The sequence below is a fragment of the Simochromis diagramma genome, unplaced genomic scaffold, assembly GCF_900408965.1.
Source record: "Simochromis diagramma unplaced genomic scaffold, fSimDia1.1 OVJJ01000753.1, whole genome shotgun sequence".
Lineage (NCBI taxonomy): Eukaryota > Metazoa > Chordata > Actinopteri > Cichliformes > Cichlidae > Simochromis > Simochromis diagramma.
In genome coordinates, this window is record NW_024387523.1 from 9,821,807 (window position 1) to 9,841,336 (window position 19,530).

At 38.8% G+C, this 19,530-nt stretch overlaps 1 protein-coding gene across 1 annotated transcript; it reads right to left on the reverse strand.

The window, feature by feature from the left end:
• Positions 1-5,202: 5,202 nt before the first annotated feature.
• On the reverse strand, positions 5,203-17,254 carry laptm4b (lysosomal protein transmembrane 4 beta). Its single transcript, XM_040021166.1, has 7 exons — positions 16,958-17,254; positions 15,546-15,663; positions 12,448-12,521; positions 12,231-12,353; positions 11,892-11,990; positions 10,184-10,279; positions 5,203-6,152 (listed from the first exon to the last, which is right to left on the reverse strand). Exons 1-7 carry the CDS (start codon positions 17,048-17,050, stop codon positions 6,078-6,080), a joined length of 678 nt encoding a protein of 225 aa, XP_039877100.1. The 5' UTR covers positions 17,051-17,254; the 3' UTR covers positions 5,203-6,077.
• Between the last annotated feature and the right edge of the window lie 2,276 nt (positions 17,255-19,530).

Consider the following 19,530-nt stretch of genomic DNA (forward strand, 5'->3'; position numbering starts at 1 on the left):
CTTAAGGCTCTGAGCACACTGGGTTTATCTCCCATAGACCTATTTTTAGAAAACGGCACATTAAAAATGAGATTTTAACAAAGTATCCAAATCTTTCTTAAAACAATGGAAATGTGTATGGACCAACTTAGTGATTTTAAACTTTAACATCACCATATGTGTTTAGCATTGATCATAATAATTTTAAAAATGCTGGTAACCCCCACACATATCTTACATCCCCAGCAGCCAGGGCTTAATAAAAACTGGCTCTGGTTCGAGCCTTGAATGCAGCAGACTAGTAAAGATGCCTTTCAAAGTGAGACGTCCATGGGTTTCACTGAGGACTGAGACATCACACCTCTGCTGATCAAGGCTCCCCATTAAAATCAGAATTCAATTCACAGGTCTGGTTTTGACCTCTAGCACTCTGAATGGTGAGCATCAGCGAGCAAGAGGGCTGTAATGGCACGCGGTTTGTTATCAATCCCTACATCTAATGGAGACAGAACCTTTACAGTTGTGGAGATCAATCTGTGACCTGTAATCTTAGTGGACTCGTTCACAAAGCAGCATGGCTGGACTGGCGATTTTTCATTTTTAATGGCCAATGGTCTTTTTTTTGTTGTTTGTTTGTTTTGGGGTTTTGTTTTTTTGGGGGGGGCGGGGGTATAAACAGTGAAAGGTGGTGGATTGGCCAGATGCTGGCAGATGTGTAAAAATAACTCCGTTGTTTGGTGGTGGCTATGGTGGAGCTTCCACAGATGCCAGCGGGTAGATGAGGGAAAGGGGAGGCAGGAGGAGGAGAGACCCGAGGCAGCTGCCGGTCCGAGTGTCAGGTGAACTGAACTTCAGGTGAGAAGTTATAACCTGCAGTCTAAGTTTAGGTGTAGTTTATTTTCATTGTGCCAACTTTTTACAGTTAGTTACAATAACTCATACTGTGTACTAGCTAGCATGACAGAGTTTCTATTCAGCTGGGTGGGTGCTATGATGTTACTGATAGTGAACTTTATTTTATTCATAAGGTTAGTTCATTCATTCATTTTATTTTGTTGGTTTTATCTGATATAAAGCACGTCACAGTTTGTCTTTTAAAAGGTGCTTTAAAATACATTTACTTACTGTGGGAAATATGGGACTGTGATCTTTCACATGTTTAATCAAATTACTGAAATAACTATTTGTTTTTACTGCTGTGTATACCATGAGACCAATTTAAAGCTATAATCAAACTGGTGACATCAGTTATAAATGCATACATGAACTTAGAATGGACGTGTATTGGGAAAATGTGTTTGATGTACTATTTAGTGCAAATTTGAATGTTTTGAGCATGTGGGCTGAGTGCAGTGCCTGAAAACCTGCTGAAAGATACCAATGATATAATAAATTAATCTCTTAGATGCTGTAACAGTAAGTTTGCTGCACCTGCCCAATGACCCAGAGAGATACAAGCTGTCCATCATCCATCGAGTGCTTTGGCCCAGTTTTCTTCCACTCATTGTTTCTCTAAGCCATTTTCTCATTTCCCAATTAAACTGAATGAAATAATTTCTGGTAATATCATTCTAATGAAGCAGGTGCCTTGTGTGAAATGAGGACGATATCAAAGGACATCGGCGTAACTTTGGGGGCATCAACATGAGTTTTTGTTTTTCTGGGATAAATGTCACTTTTTAACTGAAATAAAGTTCTTTGCGTCACATTGGCAGGCCCTGTATGTTATACTGATTACTTTTCAGTGGTAAAAAGCATCACTTACTCTAAATCTGAGTGGACATTTACTGGGATCTTTGTCCATTACACTTCCCTCATTGTCTGGTTGCACATACCGAGCTATTTTAGGTCTCTCTTTTGTATCTAATTCAGTAAATCTATCTTTACTTGTTTTATCTGGTTAAAATAATCCTGAAAAACATTTTGGTGAAGAATTTCAGGATAGTCATTCTGTACAAATCCTTCTGCCAGATGTTGAAGAAAAATATTTTTTAAAAAAAAACCCCACACAAAAACAAAAAAAACCCCTTTCTGGCTATTGTGTCCTTTTTCAAAGAGTCCTTTTGAATCAGATGTCAGTGCTGCAGCCCTGCCCTGGACAAGCAGTTCAGCAAGAAGAGGGACAGAATGTGACCCAGTTTATTTTCTGTCAGCGTCCCAGTGGCAGAAAGTAGGTGAGCTTGTCTGTCTGGGATCGCACCGTCAGACCCAAGGTAATGCCGGCCACCATTATGAAGCATTTTAAATCCGCTCTCATCTGCCAGCTTGTTTGTACACACTTGCTCTGAGGGCCTTTTTCCTCCCAGTAGTCTCAAAACAAGGCTGCTTAAAGGTTTAGAGCTGCTGCTGAAGTATGAGGAGAAAAAAATGCTGGCTAAGTTTGAAAAAAGCTCAGACACACACATAAAAAGACATATTCCACACTTTATTTAGATAACAGTATTTCTTTAAATTAGCTGGCTATGTTCAGTTTCAGCTCCATGTTTTTATTTTTGGAATCCAATAATCCAAGAATAGAAACATGAAGCTAGAAATCAGCTGGGATATATGATTCAGTTTATTACTTGCTGCAGTGATTCCCAAAAAAAATACCTTAGGAAAAGTACCGGTTTGATAATTTTCTGTATCAGCATGTTAAATGGACTCCCACCTCACAAAAAAAAAAAAAAAAAAAAAAAGCCCGTTACACTGGGCTCCCATTCATCACAGTATATAAAACTAGTTTGAGCTCCTTCCATTCGGCTCCTCCCATTAAAGCCAACTTTATTCTGATTGGCTGCTCTCTGTAAACAGATGGCCACTGACATCAATCAGAGCCAAGAGGAGAGAGAAACAGTTTAAAACCCAATGCAGAGATTATTTTCAAACAGGGTGAGCTCATTATTCACAACTGTGAAAAAAGCTTCTACAAATGTATGTCTGACAGAAAATATGAAAGTAAGGAGAATCTTAAGATGTTTAATTTTATTTCAATCCCTGTCTCTCACCAACGTGGCTGAATGTAGGTATGATACTCATTGTATCAGGTCACATGATAAACTGCACAGGTATTGGTCTGATGTATTATCAGAATGAAGATATTAGGTTTGAAACTAGAGATGGACTAATGTTTCTCATTCTAGGGTTTCCTGCTAGATGAGTAACAAGAACTTACTAACAAGTAAGAGACTGTGTGTGTATGCCGAAGGGAAAAGCATCTTACTACAAGAGGTTAGTGAGCATAAGCTGGTTATTGGAGGATGGCATAGGGTACTATTTGACTTAGGCTGGGGACCCTGTTTAAACTATTTAGAGCCTGATATCTCTATTATTATAAATTTTTGGTTGTAAAAGTGCTTTCTGTGGTGCTTTTACTTTAGGTGAAAACCAATCAACACTTCCTGGAAAAAGAAGAAATTAAGTTAAAGCATAACAGCTCCTCTATAAATAATTTCCCCCTCGAAAACAGACTCAAATTCAGCACGGACTAGATGTTTTAGCTTTTTTATTATTCAGAATTAAAGACGTGAGCTCATGCAGATCCAACAAGAAAAGAGAGGAGAACAGTCTCATAGTGACTAATAAAAAAAGAGCCATCAGCCATCCACTGGTCCAGACACTGTCCAAGCATTAAAGCCTGCAAAACTCAGCAGAAATTCTCCAGACTCATGAAAATGTTCACCTCTGCAACTTTGCAGACAGATCACACAACAAAGATGGAAAACACAAAAACAACCACAGATACAGCAGTTTTCAGTGAGCGCACACTGAGTTTAAAGTGCAATTTCATGTTCAGCTTTGTTGGATTTGCAGAAGCAGCGGCCATAATTCACACAGACAAGGATGAGGACAGAGGGGCTGACACATGGCTACACTGTGGACTACAGTATTAGTATCAAATAGAACAAAACTACTTCATGGTGCACATACAGCTGTGGTCAGACGTTTACACACACTCATCTTGAACATGAATGTTAGGTTAAGTTTTGGCTTTTATAATGATATATTTGAGCTGTTGTTTTTCCAGGGAAGAATGATTATACAGCTTAACTCCGTAAAGCTGTAAGGAGAATTGTAGATTTGCGCAAGTTAAAATTGTCACACAGTTGGGTTGTTCCAACAGGGCAATGACCCTAAACACACATGGATAGAGCAGGACAACCTTAAGCTTATGGAATGGCCTTCCCACAGCTCTGACCCCAACCCTATTGGAAATCTATGGACTACAGTTAAAAGTCGGTTCCATACCAGGAAACCAACCAATTTAAATGAATTTTCCTGCCAAGAAGAGTGGTCAAATATCCAGCCAGAATTATGCCAGAGGCTTACTGTTGTCTAACAAAAGCGTCTAGTTGAGGTACCACTTGCTAAGAGACATTTAACCAAATACTAATGCGGCTGCATGTATACATCCGAGGCCGTGAGAAAATTCAAAATAAATTGTGCATCTAGTTCTTGTATTTTTAAAGTAACTAAAGATGTATGTTGTGCAATCATTCCACCCCAGATAAAGAAGAGTTCAAAGAAATCATTGAAAGCCCAAAAGTACCAGGCCATTCTAAGTAGATGCAAACTTCTGACCACATCTGTATTTCCAAGCCTAACAAGTTGGTGAATGCACTGTTGCATAGACTGAATAATAAAATGTAATTCATGTAAACTGATTAAATACATTATATACTGTCTACTGACTGTTTTCCTAAACGGTTCTTGACAAAGGACAAGCATTTGCACTGTTTAACTAGCGTCATATAATGTATACTGATTTTGTGTTATTATGCTGAACTACTGCTTTAGAGTCCCATCCAATGTTTTCATTTCTAGAAAGTCACCAATGCAGGAAACATCTCATCGCCGCATGGGAAAACTACATGTTACGACACATACATGACCTAGGAGTTACATGATAATGTCACACGCAGGCAAGCGCACATAAAAATGTAAACACACACATAGAATCTGCATGTGCAGCAGCATGTCACAGAATATTTATAGGAAATGCCCTCAGCCCAGCTAAGTTAGCTCAACTAAAAAGATCAGCTCACACACCATGATCCATGTACAAAAACAAACAAAGACGCAGTCGATGCTGTTGCAGCCAAAACTCGACCACAACACGAGACAGATGGGAACATTTCCACATATTTATCATTATCATTACTCACACACGTTTCTATGTATTGGGTTTTTGAATGTGTGTCAGGTTTGTGCTAAGGTCTTCACTGGATTATCACAAACCTTTTCGATTTTGAACATACGAAGGAGGCGGCGAGGAAGGCAAAATGGAATACTGGGATTTAAATCAACGGTGCGAACGGGGTTTACGCGGCCAGTTGATGGGTTATGGGTTCACATACTGTGGATACAAAAGGAAGACGAGTAATTAGCGGTCGCAAAACCTTTCTCGAAACACTTTCCCAGCAGGACGAGCAACATCAGCACGCCGGAGATATTTTATAAGAACAGGAGATCCTTTTAGTATTCGTGTGATTTCTCTCAGTTTTTACTGTGATACAAAAACGTCTTACAAAAATTACATTCAACTAAGGAAATTTTTCAATTTCTGAAAAAAGTGCTTTTGTATAACTAATAATGTAAGTTTCCTTCTCGCTATTTTTGTTGCTTTGTCTCTATTCAGGTAGTTTGTTTCTAGACAAAACACTGCAAAGGAGGTTCACAGTAATGTGGGTTAACAGTTGGTGGCCAAACCGTTGCACTTTTCACGTGAAGAAAAGTGCACATTAAGTCAGGTGATCAAGGCGTGCAGGAGTCACTTCCAAGGAACAGCAGCTACCCAGAGGATTGGCTGAATTAGCGTGGGCGGTGGGGCTGTAGTCTGAAAGCTGATGTGATGCTGTCCTTGGAAGAGGACAAAGGGGACGAGAAGAGGGGGCATATGTCACAACAACCGGGAGGGTGGTGGTGGAGGAGGGGAGTAGAGTTTATGGCAATACTGGCTCAGGTCGGCCTAATTTACTCTAAAGTTGGCAGGAATCCAAGCTGGACCAGCATCTAAGACATTGTTTTTCCAACACGATGCAGCCAGCATTGGAGTCCTACTGCTGTAAGGAGATGTGGTCGGAGGATTGGGGTACATAATCCAACAGTGAGGGCATATCTCATGCCTCCATATACTGTGGGGGAGGCTCCTTCGGTGGGATGGCAACAGCTTCCTCGTATGGTGGCAGCAGAACCTGAAGTAAGAAAACAAAAGTAGCTGAGTTCCAAATAATCACTTAAAAACATGCTGGCACTCTTTGCTTTCACTTCCACTTGGCAAGTGCTTACACACAAGTTGGCAACATCCATACAAATTGTGAGCGACCACCTAAATGCTAGGTGGCCCATGCAAAGAGTTTTCAGGGCAGTATAGACTTCTCTCTGAACAATAAATACAGAAAGAAGCCTCACAAAACCACTCACCAGACAGTGGGGAATACATATTTTTCCCTAGCAAGCAGTGGGCACCAGGGGATCACTGACCAGTGTCTAGAGCCTGTGTCAGTTGAGCTTTAGCCGCTGATTTCACAGCGACTGCCAGCAACATCTAGCAACCAGCTGACAAATACTCATTTTTTCCCTGTCAACTGGTGATTGTCAGGCGGTTGCTAATGGTCTCTAAGGCTGTGTGACCAGAGCCTGAAAGCGATGTGCTGGTACTGTCCAGAGCCTACATGTTGTACCCATTTACTGACAGCAGGGGGCCAAAAATGTGAACAACTGGTCCATGGGATGCTGTGTTTATGCTGTTGTTAATAGACAAAGAGCTTCATTGTAGTCAAACGAAGCTACAAACAATTAAAGCCGTTTACATTTAAAATGTACTGTAAATATTTCATATTGTACAGTTTGTAGAGGAAAGAGGAAAAAAAACAAAAAACGGAGGTACTCCATAAGAGGTCCAAGTGCGTTTATATACAACAAAACCAGAATATAACCCAAATATAAACATTTTGCTTCTATAAACTAAAATGCAGTGTAATAAGATTACTTTAAAGTGTTGAAACTGGACACTACTTTTGCAGAATTTAAATTTCACCTGCTAAATATGCAACACGTTACACCATATCACATTGTAAAGTGGTATAGCTTCCTTTGGAGTTTTTCGTCTCCATCCAATAGACCCTTATTCCATACCCATAGAAGACAAGCTGCAAGGATAGCACACACACAAACGCACACACAGGGCCCTGCTTTACAGGCCAGGCTGCACTCCTCTCTCTATCAGAGCTCCTTCTCTGTAAATGGTGTTATAAAACCAGTACTGCTGCTAATTCAGTGAAAGTGTGAGAAAAAAAGAATACGCTCCGAGGGGATGGAACTGTGAAACAGCCAGGGATGGCCGGCAAACATATCACAGAGAGGGTTTGAAATAAAGCAGACAAGCAGACAATTATGTAACATGTCCAGGAGAAAGGGAAGGACAGAGGCATATAAAGAGAAGGGACAGAAAAAAAAATCCCAGAGAAAGAGAGAGAGAAACGACCCTTGTGCATTTTAATGGCATTTATATAAAAGCACTGCAGATAAACAGCTGGGTACTTGATGTTGGTGCTTGTAAAAAGCCATTTAGACACACCTCCAGCTCCATAACAGTAAAAATAGACGCAATGCTCCATTCAGCTGTGTGTGGACACAGGAAACACAGCGATAAATCCACATCATTATTAAGGCCAACGAAAGCTATTTTAACCTCTTTATGTGACACAAATATTTGTTGAACTTAAACCATTTGTTGTCACATAGCTCTCTTATTGAAATTCACAATGCTTATGCTGCAGCCTTCAGGTTTTTCAGCTTTCAAGTCTTTCTTTTAAAAAAAATAAATATTCTGAATAAATATTTGAATTTTTTGGATTTTTTTTCAACATTTATTCAACTATATACACAATGATAAATTAATACATTTATATATATACACACACAGAGATGTTTTGGTTTACATTAGCCAACTAAAGTGTTTCTTTTTAGATTTGTTTCTTGTATTTAATTAGATGTTTAGGTATATTCATACATTCACTGTGATTTTCACAGGATTTTATAAATAATAGATGAAGGAATCTCTGTACGTGTCTCTCTGTGTTGACCTTGACCTACTTCACATTTGCATGTGCGTTTCTGGGGACATAAAGAAGTCTAATATCAAGGCAGTGACTCTACATTTACCTGCTAAATTATTTTCTTTTTTCTTCGAATATATCTAAGAGTCAGTATAATTCTAGATTAAGTATTTGCTTGTTTTCTTAATCTTCTAATTTAATTACACTGAAATAAACACACTTGACAGTGGAGAGAGTGACTGGCACGTATCTGATAGTTGCTAAAAGGCCATATGATACACAATATGACTTCAGCCCCTGCTGGATTAGCTGCCGGGTGTGCAGTCTGTTTCACAAGGTGAAAAACGTCAGCAGTGTGCAGCAGGGCCATGGCGGTACAAGGACAAAGTGACAGATGAAGTGCTGCGTACTGAGACAACAGCGGCTGTGAGACAGATTAATGTCTTGTGTATCATCCTGGAGGATTACAAACGGACAAATGGAAACCGTGACTATGGTAAAGCCTTTCAAAAACCTTGTGAGTGATCGCTGAGGGGGGGCATGTGGAGTAGACTATACCCAACTCTAAAAAGCTAGCCAATCACACCTCAGGACAACCTACAGGGTCTACGATACAGTGTCCCATCACTGACTATATACAGCATAAACTAACATTAAAGAATTTAAGTACAATTACTAGCCACTGTATAACCTGCAATGCAACTTAAGTACATAATGTGACACATGTAGACAATTTATACATTTTAACCAGAAGCCTCTTAATCACTTTCATTTCTCAATATAATAGCGCCTCACTGGTTAAACCTTACTACATAGTAATTATGTATTTATATAAAAAGTTGGACTCTACAAGATTTTATGCTCAACACATACCAGCTTCATCTTTGAAAAAGGCAAATTTATCCAACAAAAATTCGGTCACTGCCATATTTAAAGAAACATTTTTAACGTTCACTTTGGTGCTACTGTAAGTTGGCTTCATGTACAGCCAGCAAAAACATTTTAAGAGACAATAAGTTCACTTATGATGGATCACTTTGCTTTCTGCATTCTTTTTAATAGATAATTTAACTGAAATAACACAGACACTGAAGAAAACATCTAAATCTGAGGTTAAACAGTTACACTTTAAAATCTATGACCAGTAACCAATCTATAAACATTATTTTGTCCATATTATTATTTTGTTTATGTATTTAAATCAAAGTGACTTAGAGTTCTTTGATTTTTTTCATTCTGAATTTATGAAAAACTTCTAAAATGCTCTTCTGTGAAGAGTTTATATTTTTATTGCAGCTAAATAATCCCTGATTATTGTCGAGACTAGAATTTGATATATTTTAGTGAAGTTAATGTGTCAAACAACAAGATTGTTAAGAGATATATTCTAAAACACTTCTTCAGCTGAGAATCAGAGAGGAGAAACACGCAGTTTTACTTGTTGCTTAGCAAGGGAAAGTCTGAGCTCTCGCACGAGACTGAGGGCTCAGGGACTCGCAGCTCTGAGACTGCCCTGGTCTTTAATTATACATCAGTGGGTGTTTGTTCCTTACATTGGAATGTGGAGGTGTATATGTATGTGTGTGTGTGTGTGTGTGTGTGTGTGTGTGTGTGTGTGTGTGTGTGTGTGTGTGTGAGAGTGTGTGAGTGTGTGAGTGTGTGAGTGTGTGAGAGAGAGTGAGAGTCAGAGTGTGACCCCATAAACGACTTCCCTAAACCTGCTGGTCTGGAAAATCCAACAGTTCATCTATATGTAAAAAAAGGGCACTTAGACTAAAACTGACATAGCTACGTTTATCCTACCGTAAAACAATAAGAAAGGTACAACCTTTCTCATGCTCCCAGGATGTGGGTGTGAATGCCAGAGCACTCTGGAATGCACGCAAAGCTTTTGCAGACTATTAAGGATCGCACATCCTATCACTACCATATGTAAACTTATATTATTAAAAGATTATACTGACTACTAAGTACAATTTTCTATTGACAAAGATGAAAGTGACTTTTCTAAGTGTACATTTTTGCTAATATAATGAACAGAGAGCTTTCAAACCAAAGTGTAAAAATCAATGCTGTGCAAATGCAATAAAATGAAGTTCTGACAGCAGAAGGACTGTTAGTGTGTCCTTGAGGTGAGACGCTGGTGGGTGGCTAAGCGGACTCACCGTGGTGTCGTTTGTGGTGACATAAACCAGGACCTCTGTGGTGCCCCTGCCGCTCACATATCTGTAGCAGTTCCACACACAGCCGATCAGGTAGGCCTGTCACAGGAGGTGAGAGCAAACAACACACAATGACCTTTAGAAACACTCTTCATCATTACAGATGCTGCTTGCTGTGATCTCATCCATTTATCAACATTAGGCATGACGACGGCAGAGATGCATCATATTGCTGTTACAGACTGGTGACACATGGTGATTCAATTCAGCTGTTAAAAATTAAGACAGTTTTATGTTTGGGCATTTTCCTGGATGTGCCTCTAACATTTGACCAAAAGCTTCTCTGAGCCTTTGCCTGCACTGAGGTTTGTTCAGCTTGGCAAAGGAAAAGGAGTTCCATTGTATATGTGTGTGTGTGTGTGTGTGTGTGTATGTGAGCAGCCTGCTGAGTCCTCTGCCAGCAGTAAGAGCAACTAACAAGAAAGCCAAGCAGAGCATAGCCAATTACTTTAGCATCTTCTGAGCTGACCTCCTCAAAGAAAACAGCAATCTACATATATTTAAAATGCTGACAGCACAGCTAGCTCTACTCCTCGAGGATGTTTATTGGGTTTTTGTTCATCATTTTTTCCTCTGCTCACTATTCAATATTTTTTTTGTTTGTTTATGAGGAAAATAATGAGTAGTTGCACAGTGGCCTGGCAAAATCTGTAGTTAACTATCTTGTCCTTTTACTTTGTATGCCTCTTTTCTCTCTCTCTCTTTAGTCACAGAAACATTCATCCATTCACATTTCCTCTGCTGCTTCATCTTCAGCTCCTTTCTCCCTCCAGCTTTTCCTCTTCCTGCCTGTGACATTTATGCCAAATGCAGTCAAGTGGAGGATGTTGGCTTTAGCAGGGACTTTAGCAGGTGTTTGCTATGTTCTGACAGCTGAATGTGTCCTTGAGGACTCACATCTGGCATCTTTCCAGCAGACTCACATATGATCTACATAGAAGGCAGCAGCTCATACATACTGCACATTCAACCCATTAATATAAATGAGTTTCAATCCATTTTTCTTGGCAAAATGCACAGATCTATAAGCTCTTTTTAAAGCAGACTTTTTCAGGGAATAAGCAGCCAGACTGTCCTACACACTGAAAGCTCAAGATTCTAAGACATGACATTTATAACTCGTTTGCCTGCGAGTCCACTAGTGTGTCTTCCAGTGGCTGCTTCCTGTCATAAAATTCCGGCTCCGGCTTTGGATATCTGCCGAGAACACTTCTAATCTCAGCTTAGAAGGGAAACAACTTGATTTGATTGTACAGATGACTGCAACTTCATGCCCCATCTCGTCCAAGAGCCCCAGAGCATCGCTCCGCCTGGAAAATCATCCAAGCATTAAAGGAGAATTTGTTTGATGGGAGTTGGTTTCCTGCTGTCCTTGACCCGCTGCTCTCTGACTGTGTGATGAGCTCAAGAGGAGCATTTACAATAGCACATTCATTAAACATGCCATATGGTTGATTCAGCTATGAGATGAGCACAGTGTGAGACTTAATTGCCTTAATTACACTACAATGTGAGGAACAAATGATAAAAAAAAGGATGTTTCCAGAGTGAACAAATACTCAGTGAGTGTTCTGGAGTATTTGTTTTCTGTGTATTTGTACAGTTTTATACGAGATACAAAAGCAGGCTATGCTAGAATATTTATCCTTACCTTGAAGGACAGGATGCAGCCGATGAAGAGGAGGACTGCAAAGACTAGGCACATGTTGTTGGTGGACATGATATCCTCTTTGTATGGAAATGTCCCCGGCTGGAAGGGAAAGTGGGACAGGAGAAGATGAAATAAGTCAAATGTAAAAAGCAAAGAGAAATGTTGGACCTAAAACACACAACTGACCCTTTAAAACATAAATAAAGAAATATAAAATAAAAAAAATCTCAGTTACTCAGTATATTAGCACCTAAGCTAATAACTAAGCATCTTAAATTCCCATTAAGATGAAGACAGTTGTTAAGGTGGATATTTTAGTTGGAATGAAACAGTCCTCACCAGCTGCTGGAGATAGTCCTGCACCGTGTTGGGGTAAACCACCACACTAATGGCTACCAGTGTATTAAGGGCAAAGTCAAAGATTTGGTAGCAGAAGAATGGAATGATCCAAGCAGCGTGTTGCTATAGAGGAGAGATTCAGATCAGATAAAAACACTCGGTTAGTTTTCCCAAGTTCAGATTTGTGCTTGAATGTCATTTGCTTTTGTTAGCTCACCTTGTAAGCACCGTATGTCGCCATGCCACAGATAAGAATCATGAGTAGGGATATTGCAGTGGCTATGCAGATATCTGAGGAAAGACAAACATACAAAGCAATGGCATGAGAACATGTCACCTTTAATGCTTTCTCTGAAAGACACAGACATTGTACTCATTGGTGATCAGATCAGTGACTGATCTACTTTACAATTAAGCTCTGATGGTATAATGGTTAGAAAATATATGAACATTTTCTGTTTGAACTACACACACTGTGTTGAAAGGGGCAGATTAGCTTTGTTTGATTTTTGTAGGACTAGATTAGACCAGCTAATCAGAGTTCGTTTTTATCTGTAGGAGTTTTTAATGACTTATGTTTTGCTCCCACAATAAATCCTGCAATTAATAGGCAACGTTAATTACCCTGTGGCCTCATTAAAGTAAACTATCCACACTGCAATCCTTTAAAATTGACCATACAAAACAGTGACAGGTAAAAAAGTCATATTTATACATTTATAAATTATAAATGAATATCTGGCATCACACCAAAATTTAGCTGGGAGACTTAAAAAAAAAATAAATTAAAAACATCATTGCATTTAATACTAATTTGGGTTGCTAGGAATAAATTCAATTGTGAGTAATATTACAGGTTAAAAAGATATATTTATGTGTTAACCTCCTACACCTTTTCCAGGTTGTTTCCGTGAAATCCATTTGGGGTGAAGGCTTTTCTGCTGAGGTGTGCTGGAATTTTTTAGATTAACATATATTCATGTCATGAAATGTTGTCATGGTAAATGTTTTACAAAAGAAAATATTTCTGATATCCAATAATACAGATCAATGTTAATTATCAGTCTTCCGGTGCACTATCAACGTAGCCAGACTCCTGTTCACTTTTCCTGCTACCTGAAGCCAACCCAACAAACAAGAGAACAAGTACACCTTTCAATACCAAGCATGACTCCAAACACCACAGATCACATGCACATTTATCTACATCACACAACACGATCAACATGTGGGTATCGTTATGCAAGAGTTGTCCTTCTCACGTTCACATTACAGCTGTAAGAATCCCTGATGCAACACTCGTCGCTATCAGTGTAGCACTCAACAAACATCGCTAACATGTGGCCGAACCAGGATATCTGTGTGTATGTGATGGTGTGTAAGAAGGATCCCAGATCACTACTGGGAGAAGCTATACTGACTAATAAGTGCTTGTACTGACAGTGAACTATATTAGTTATTATTCCATAACTTCACAAGCTTCACCCTGGTAACACCCAGGAACAGAAGACATGCTTTTAAGCAACACAGACACAGAGGTTCTTACATACCGCATATAAACAATAAACAATACACGCATACATAAACAGACTACCACTCTAACCAGTGCCACATAAGCTTTGTGAGAGGAGACTCTGTCAAGATGACCGTTTTAATCCGAAAGAGAATTAGAGCAGTCATTTTTAATCAGAGTAGCCGCTGACAGTATCTGTGGTGCTCCAGAGGCGACTGTGATGATGATAGCTGCTGGAGGGGAAGCACTGAAAATACACATGCACGCTGATTTGTTCTCTACGGTGCCCAGCTTACTCAGCTATGTCTGTGCTGAGAGCAGCGTTCTCAGAAACGAAGTGGTTGGCAGAAAGGACAGATGATGCTACAGCTGCAGAAACACGTGGAGTTGCATGGACATGACAGTTCAATTTTTAACGAACACCAGCATACATTCATATACTACTGTTAATGAGCTACGAAACTGATGCTGCTGATACATCTTCAGCATCGACTGATCATAATCATTCTTTGCTTCAACTTTGCAGAAATAAATGTTTAATTACATGTGTAAAACTACCGAAAACTGACTTTGAGGTAATTTGCTTCTAGCGCTGCCGTCTAGCTTCTCATGTAACATTTTCAGTTGAATCTCTCATGGAAAGAGATGAATGGAGTAAAGTAAACACCACACGGGTTTTCCTTTCTATTCCTTTATAGTTGTATAACTTAGTTAACCACTAACCAACCATCTTTTACTTGGTCAGAAATAACAGGAAATTCCTACAGACACAAAATATGAAATTCTGGGTCAATGTCAATACTGATATAGTCTATTGTTGTTGTTTTTAAGCACAAATATACATCACTTTTTTATACGTCTTTGTAAAAGATTATCCTTCTCAGCTGCATATTTCTTTGAACCTGAGTATGCTATTTTTAATAAATGTATAGTATTCATTTTTTCTTATGTTGTAAATTTGCTCTGTACAGTCTTCTTCTTTTTTAATGCTATATTCTTCACTTTTGTATGGCTCTGCATGCTCCATCTGTCTGTTACTTTGCTGCTGGAATATGTGAATTTCCCCATTGAGGGACAATAAAGGATATTTCTATTTCTATTCTATCTTGTTCTTATTTTTCAACAGGAGCAAATACAGACAATTTCAAAGTCTTTCAGCTCTTCATCACACTGTTTTCCAAAATTTAGTCAACGCAAAATTTACACAACAAATAAACATCTGTGCCTGCTTTTTTTATTTGCTGATACATCACATTAGTTTGGCTATTTCCAGTCTGTTAAATAATGAGAGACAGACACATTAGCTTTTCTAGACATAAACCAATACATGCATAATCACTCTCTACAGGCTCATTCTGAATGAGAAAAAGTAAAAATCCACACAAGCGTTTTTGGTTCTACCCTTTCTGGATATGGCTGACAGCAAGAAATCCAATCAGTGAAATCCAATCTCTGAAGCACAAGAACAGGCCCTAACATTCACTTCTAATATTCAGTGGTACATCTAGAACAACCAGAAATGTTTGATTTAAAGTTGCAACCAACTTTTTTTTTTTTTTTAAATCTCCTATATATCCGCTAATAACTTTTTTAATTAATCAATCAGTTCCCTTGTGGATAAAATATCAGAAAATTGTCTTGTTTTATATAATCAACAGCCCCAAACACAAAGCCAATCACTTCACAACAGCAAATCCTTAAACTGGAAGAGCTAAAACAAGGCATGGGTTGACTTTGTACAGTCTGAATGCTTCGTTGAGGACATTTATCTTTTAATAACGGGAGGATTAGCTGCAACTTACTCGCATCGTCCATGACGTCGATGTCAGTTCCCAGCTCGGAGCTGGTAAGGTGGTAGCGGTACTGAACTGGGTCATTAAGAGCTGACAGCAGGATAAGTAAGACCACCGCATTGATGAGCTGTGAGGACAGGAGAATCAATATTACAGTTGAACAAAAACGTGCAGTTAGTAATATAATTCAGATAATGTGACAGCTGATTAGTAATGATAAGTTAAGATGCACTGAGCGAGTCAGGCAACTATAAAATAACTCTTGTTTTCCTCTTACACCTTCTTGTATTATTTATTAATGCAACTTGCACTACTCTCTTGCACAATATCAGTTTTTAAAAAATCTTTTCTTTAATTTAACCTCATTTTTATTTTGTAATCACCTTTGTATATATAAAAATATTTGCACTACCTCTACCTCACACTATAAAGTCCTCCCTATGGATCTATGGGACTTATTTATTGTTTATTTATTGTAGACTGTACTATTGATTATTCTTTATCCTGCTCCTGTAACACAATAATTTCCCTTTTTGGATCAATTAAATATCTATTTATCTGTCCTGAATGAGGTATCATTTAGAGGTAGGACAAGGTGCAGATATATTTAGGAGACAGGTGTTCAAAAAGATTGGTGACCAGTTTGACAATTGCCAGACAATAGAAAACAAGGCAATATATCTAAACTGCTTTCTCCCTCTTTCCTCATAATCATCACTGATTGTTAGAGCTCTAATGTTATGGGTAATTTAAGGAAAGTTGTATTGATGTACTGCTGAGCAGCTTCAATACAACATACTGGAATTCAATACAACAGAAAACCATAGGACTGGGAGAACAAGCTCATCGGTCTTATGTCACCACTTTCACCTCATGTGAACACATCTCATGGAGGTTTTTGTTGCTTTTTATGGCCTTGTTGATCAGTAGTAGCTCAAAATAAGGGAGGCTTATGAAGATCGGGGATTTCACCAGTCTTACCGAACTATGTTTACGACTTTAAGTTATCCTTTCGGGTGGGAAATATCGGAGACAAACTATATTTAACCGGGTAAACATGTGTAGAGATGGAAAAGGAGGCATCAACAGCCTAAAACTGTAAGCTTAGGATTAGCTTAGGAGGAAACACAAAAATAAAAAAGAAATGAATTTGTTAGACATTTTGTTTATATGCTTATATAGCCAAAAAACAACAAAAAAAACCCCAACAGATGCTAAAGGTTATTTTGCTAACATTTTTAATTAGTTCATACGCTGGCACCCTGTTTTTAACATAAGTGAAAAACATGGAAAACAGATGGGAGTTAGCTGTCTAATTTACGTGACTCGATATTTATTAAATATTTTTAGAATTTGTCCCACATATTCAGCCATATTCATTCACGTCTGGGACCTGACATGAGATGAAAAAAAGGACTTACCATATACCATATTCCCAAAATAATGGTGCCTGTTCGTACATGGCAGCAGAGGCAGCAGCTCGTCGAGTACCACCGGTCCCACGGGGAAATCATCTTTTTGTCCACACACTGAATTTCAGGTTATTTCATGAATGCCGTCGAAAACAACTGACTAGTCAAGGCTACGATAACCGAAAAAAGGTGGGAAAGATAACGTCTTCGTTGCTAGGACCGCCGCCACATCCAGCGTCTGTTTGAGGAGATGTTTCAGCAAGTGGGAAAGACAGAAACAGAGAGCCGTTAATCTGGCTCACCCGGAGTCACGTGACCATGGGAGGATTTTTTTTTTTTTTTTTTTGGCCGGGATGCAAACGCTTCATAATCACGAAATGTTTCAGCAGCTCTTTGTTTGTCCAGTTTTATCTTCCACGACACATATAGCTTAATTTTATTTCCTTTGTTAAAACAACCAAAACGTTAAACAAAATAGTAGAAAAAAAAGTAGAAAAAGCTCAGCATTAAAAATAAGAACAAAACAATTCAACAGTTCAACGACCTTAAAAGTCAATATTTAGAACAGCCACCTATATTCTTCAACACAGCCATGAACTCTCTTAGGCAAACCTTCTTTTCATGTCTTTAAGTAGTCTTTAGTAATAGTTCTCCAGGCTTCCTGAAGGCCTTTTAAAGCTCTTCTACCTTTTCTTACCTTTTGTTACCTTTTTTGTCCCACACAGCTTCAATAATGTTGAGGTCTGGGCTTTGGGAAGGCCAATCCATGACTGATTTAAATCAGATATTTCAAATATGGATTCACCACAGGATCTGTGATTGCAGATTTTTTTGGCATACCTCAGCCATTTGTCCCCATTTCCCTTCACTATTAAATGTCAAACTGAGTTGTTTTTTTTATTGATGATAAATGATGTTTTTTTTTACGACAGACTGCTAGTATTACAGTAATACTGCTAGTAAGAGAGTACAATCAACAGATACAATTCAAATTTATTTCTTTGGTAAGCTGTTATGTGTAGACAGCTCAGGTTCATCCCTTGAGTTATGTGCCTTTTTGTGTTTAAATGATTCATAGGTCAGTGTTAAGTAAATTAACAAACAAAGAACATTCCTCTGAACATGGTCAGGTACAAGGAATGGACTTAAAGAGAAAATGCGCCCAATGTCCAAATAAAAACTTTGAAAGACCATCAGAAAGCCTATTGCTCAAAAAGTGTAGCTATGCCAAAAACATTACTGATTCATCACTGAATTGTTTTTGTTTTTTTAAATATATTTTCATTATTTCAGGTTTCAATATATAAATTTCTAACAAAATCTGTTTAATCAAAAAAACCTTGTGCTCAGAAAAAGGAACAATAGGTCAAGAGAGACCGTCACGGCCCTCTTTTTGACACCATATGCTTAACACTGAAACCAAAAGAGATAATTTCATTGCACCATTTTTTTGTTGCTTAAACAAAAGCCTCAAAAAGCTATAGATTGATGTGCTTTTTGTAATGTTAAGAGCATGAAACTCCAGTTAATTTTGTGCCATTTTGTCTCTGTCTGTCTGTGCAAACATCACAGACCAAGCCTGACAGATGGGCCAGTGACCACAGCTCTGCTAAGCTCCAGTGGGTGGACAGCATCATCGGCACATTAGGGGATTTTCCTCTTCTGCTGTCATGACTTAACACCGATCAGACATGCTGGAATAAGACAAAATCTCAAAGTCATGGTCCCATTTTCCAGGCTGAATAGATTTTCCATATTAATTGTGAGTGTGTCGGAAGTTTTATTAAACAAAGGAACGGTCCAACTGTCTATTCTTTTTTAGAATAGATGAGCAAGTTGCTATGTTCTTGTTTCAGTTTGTAGCTGAATCAGACCTCTGCATTTCAGACACAGGGATAGATTTTTTTTAAAGCAGCATTAGCAAATGCTTTTCATAGCAAGGCTTTTAGCAACCACAGTACCATCCATTACAGAGTGACCTTCTCTATTAATACATCTGCCTCTCATACACACAAAAAAGAAGAAACCCCCCCCCCCCCCCCCCCCCCCCCACAACAATCCCCCCAAAAAAGGGAAGAATGGGGAAAAACCATGATGGTCCACTGAAGTGAATGCGAATGGACAGTGAGCCAGAGATTGTGAGAGATTAAAAGCCGGCAAATCCTAAATGAACTGAGAGATAAAGGATGGAGAGAGATGAAGCGAAGGAGGTCAGGCTCTGTGAGCGTGCCACGCGACTGCCTAACCACATTGACGGATGCAGTGTTTTGGCCGCAAGAGGGTCACTGTAGCCAGGGTCTGACAGAGTCCTGACTAGTGACACAGATTTGTACTGTAGCAAGCAGTGAGTCCTCACTTTATTCATGCCAGAATTGGGATTACTTTGACGGCAAACAAACTACATTAGAAAGAAAATACGAACAACAGGGAACTGTTAACAACTGTTAACGACAGTAAACAGAGTAATGGTACCATTCAACATTACTTATTGATTTAGCCATCCCATACTTGATGGTTAACATGGCACTATTAGTAATACTATTTCTATGTTTCAGTGTCACTGACTACCATCTGTATAGGCT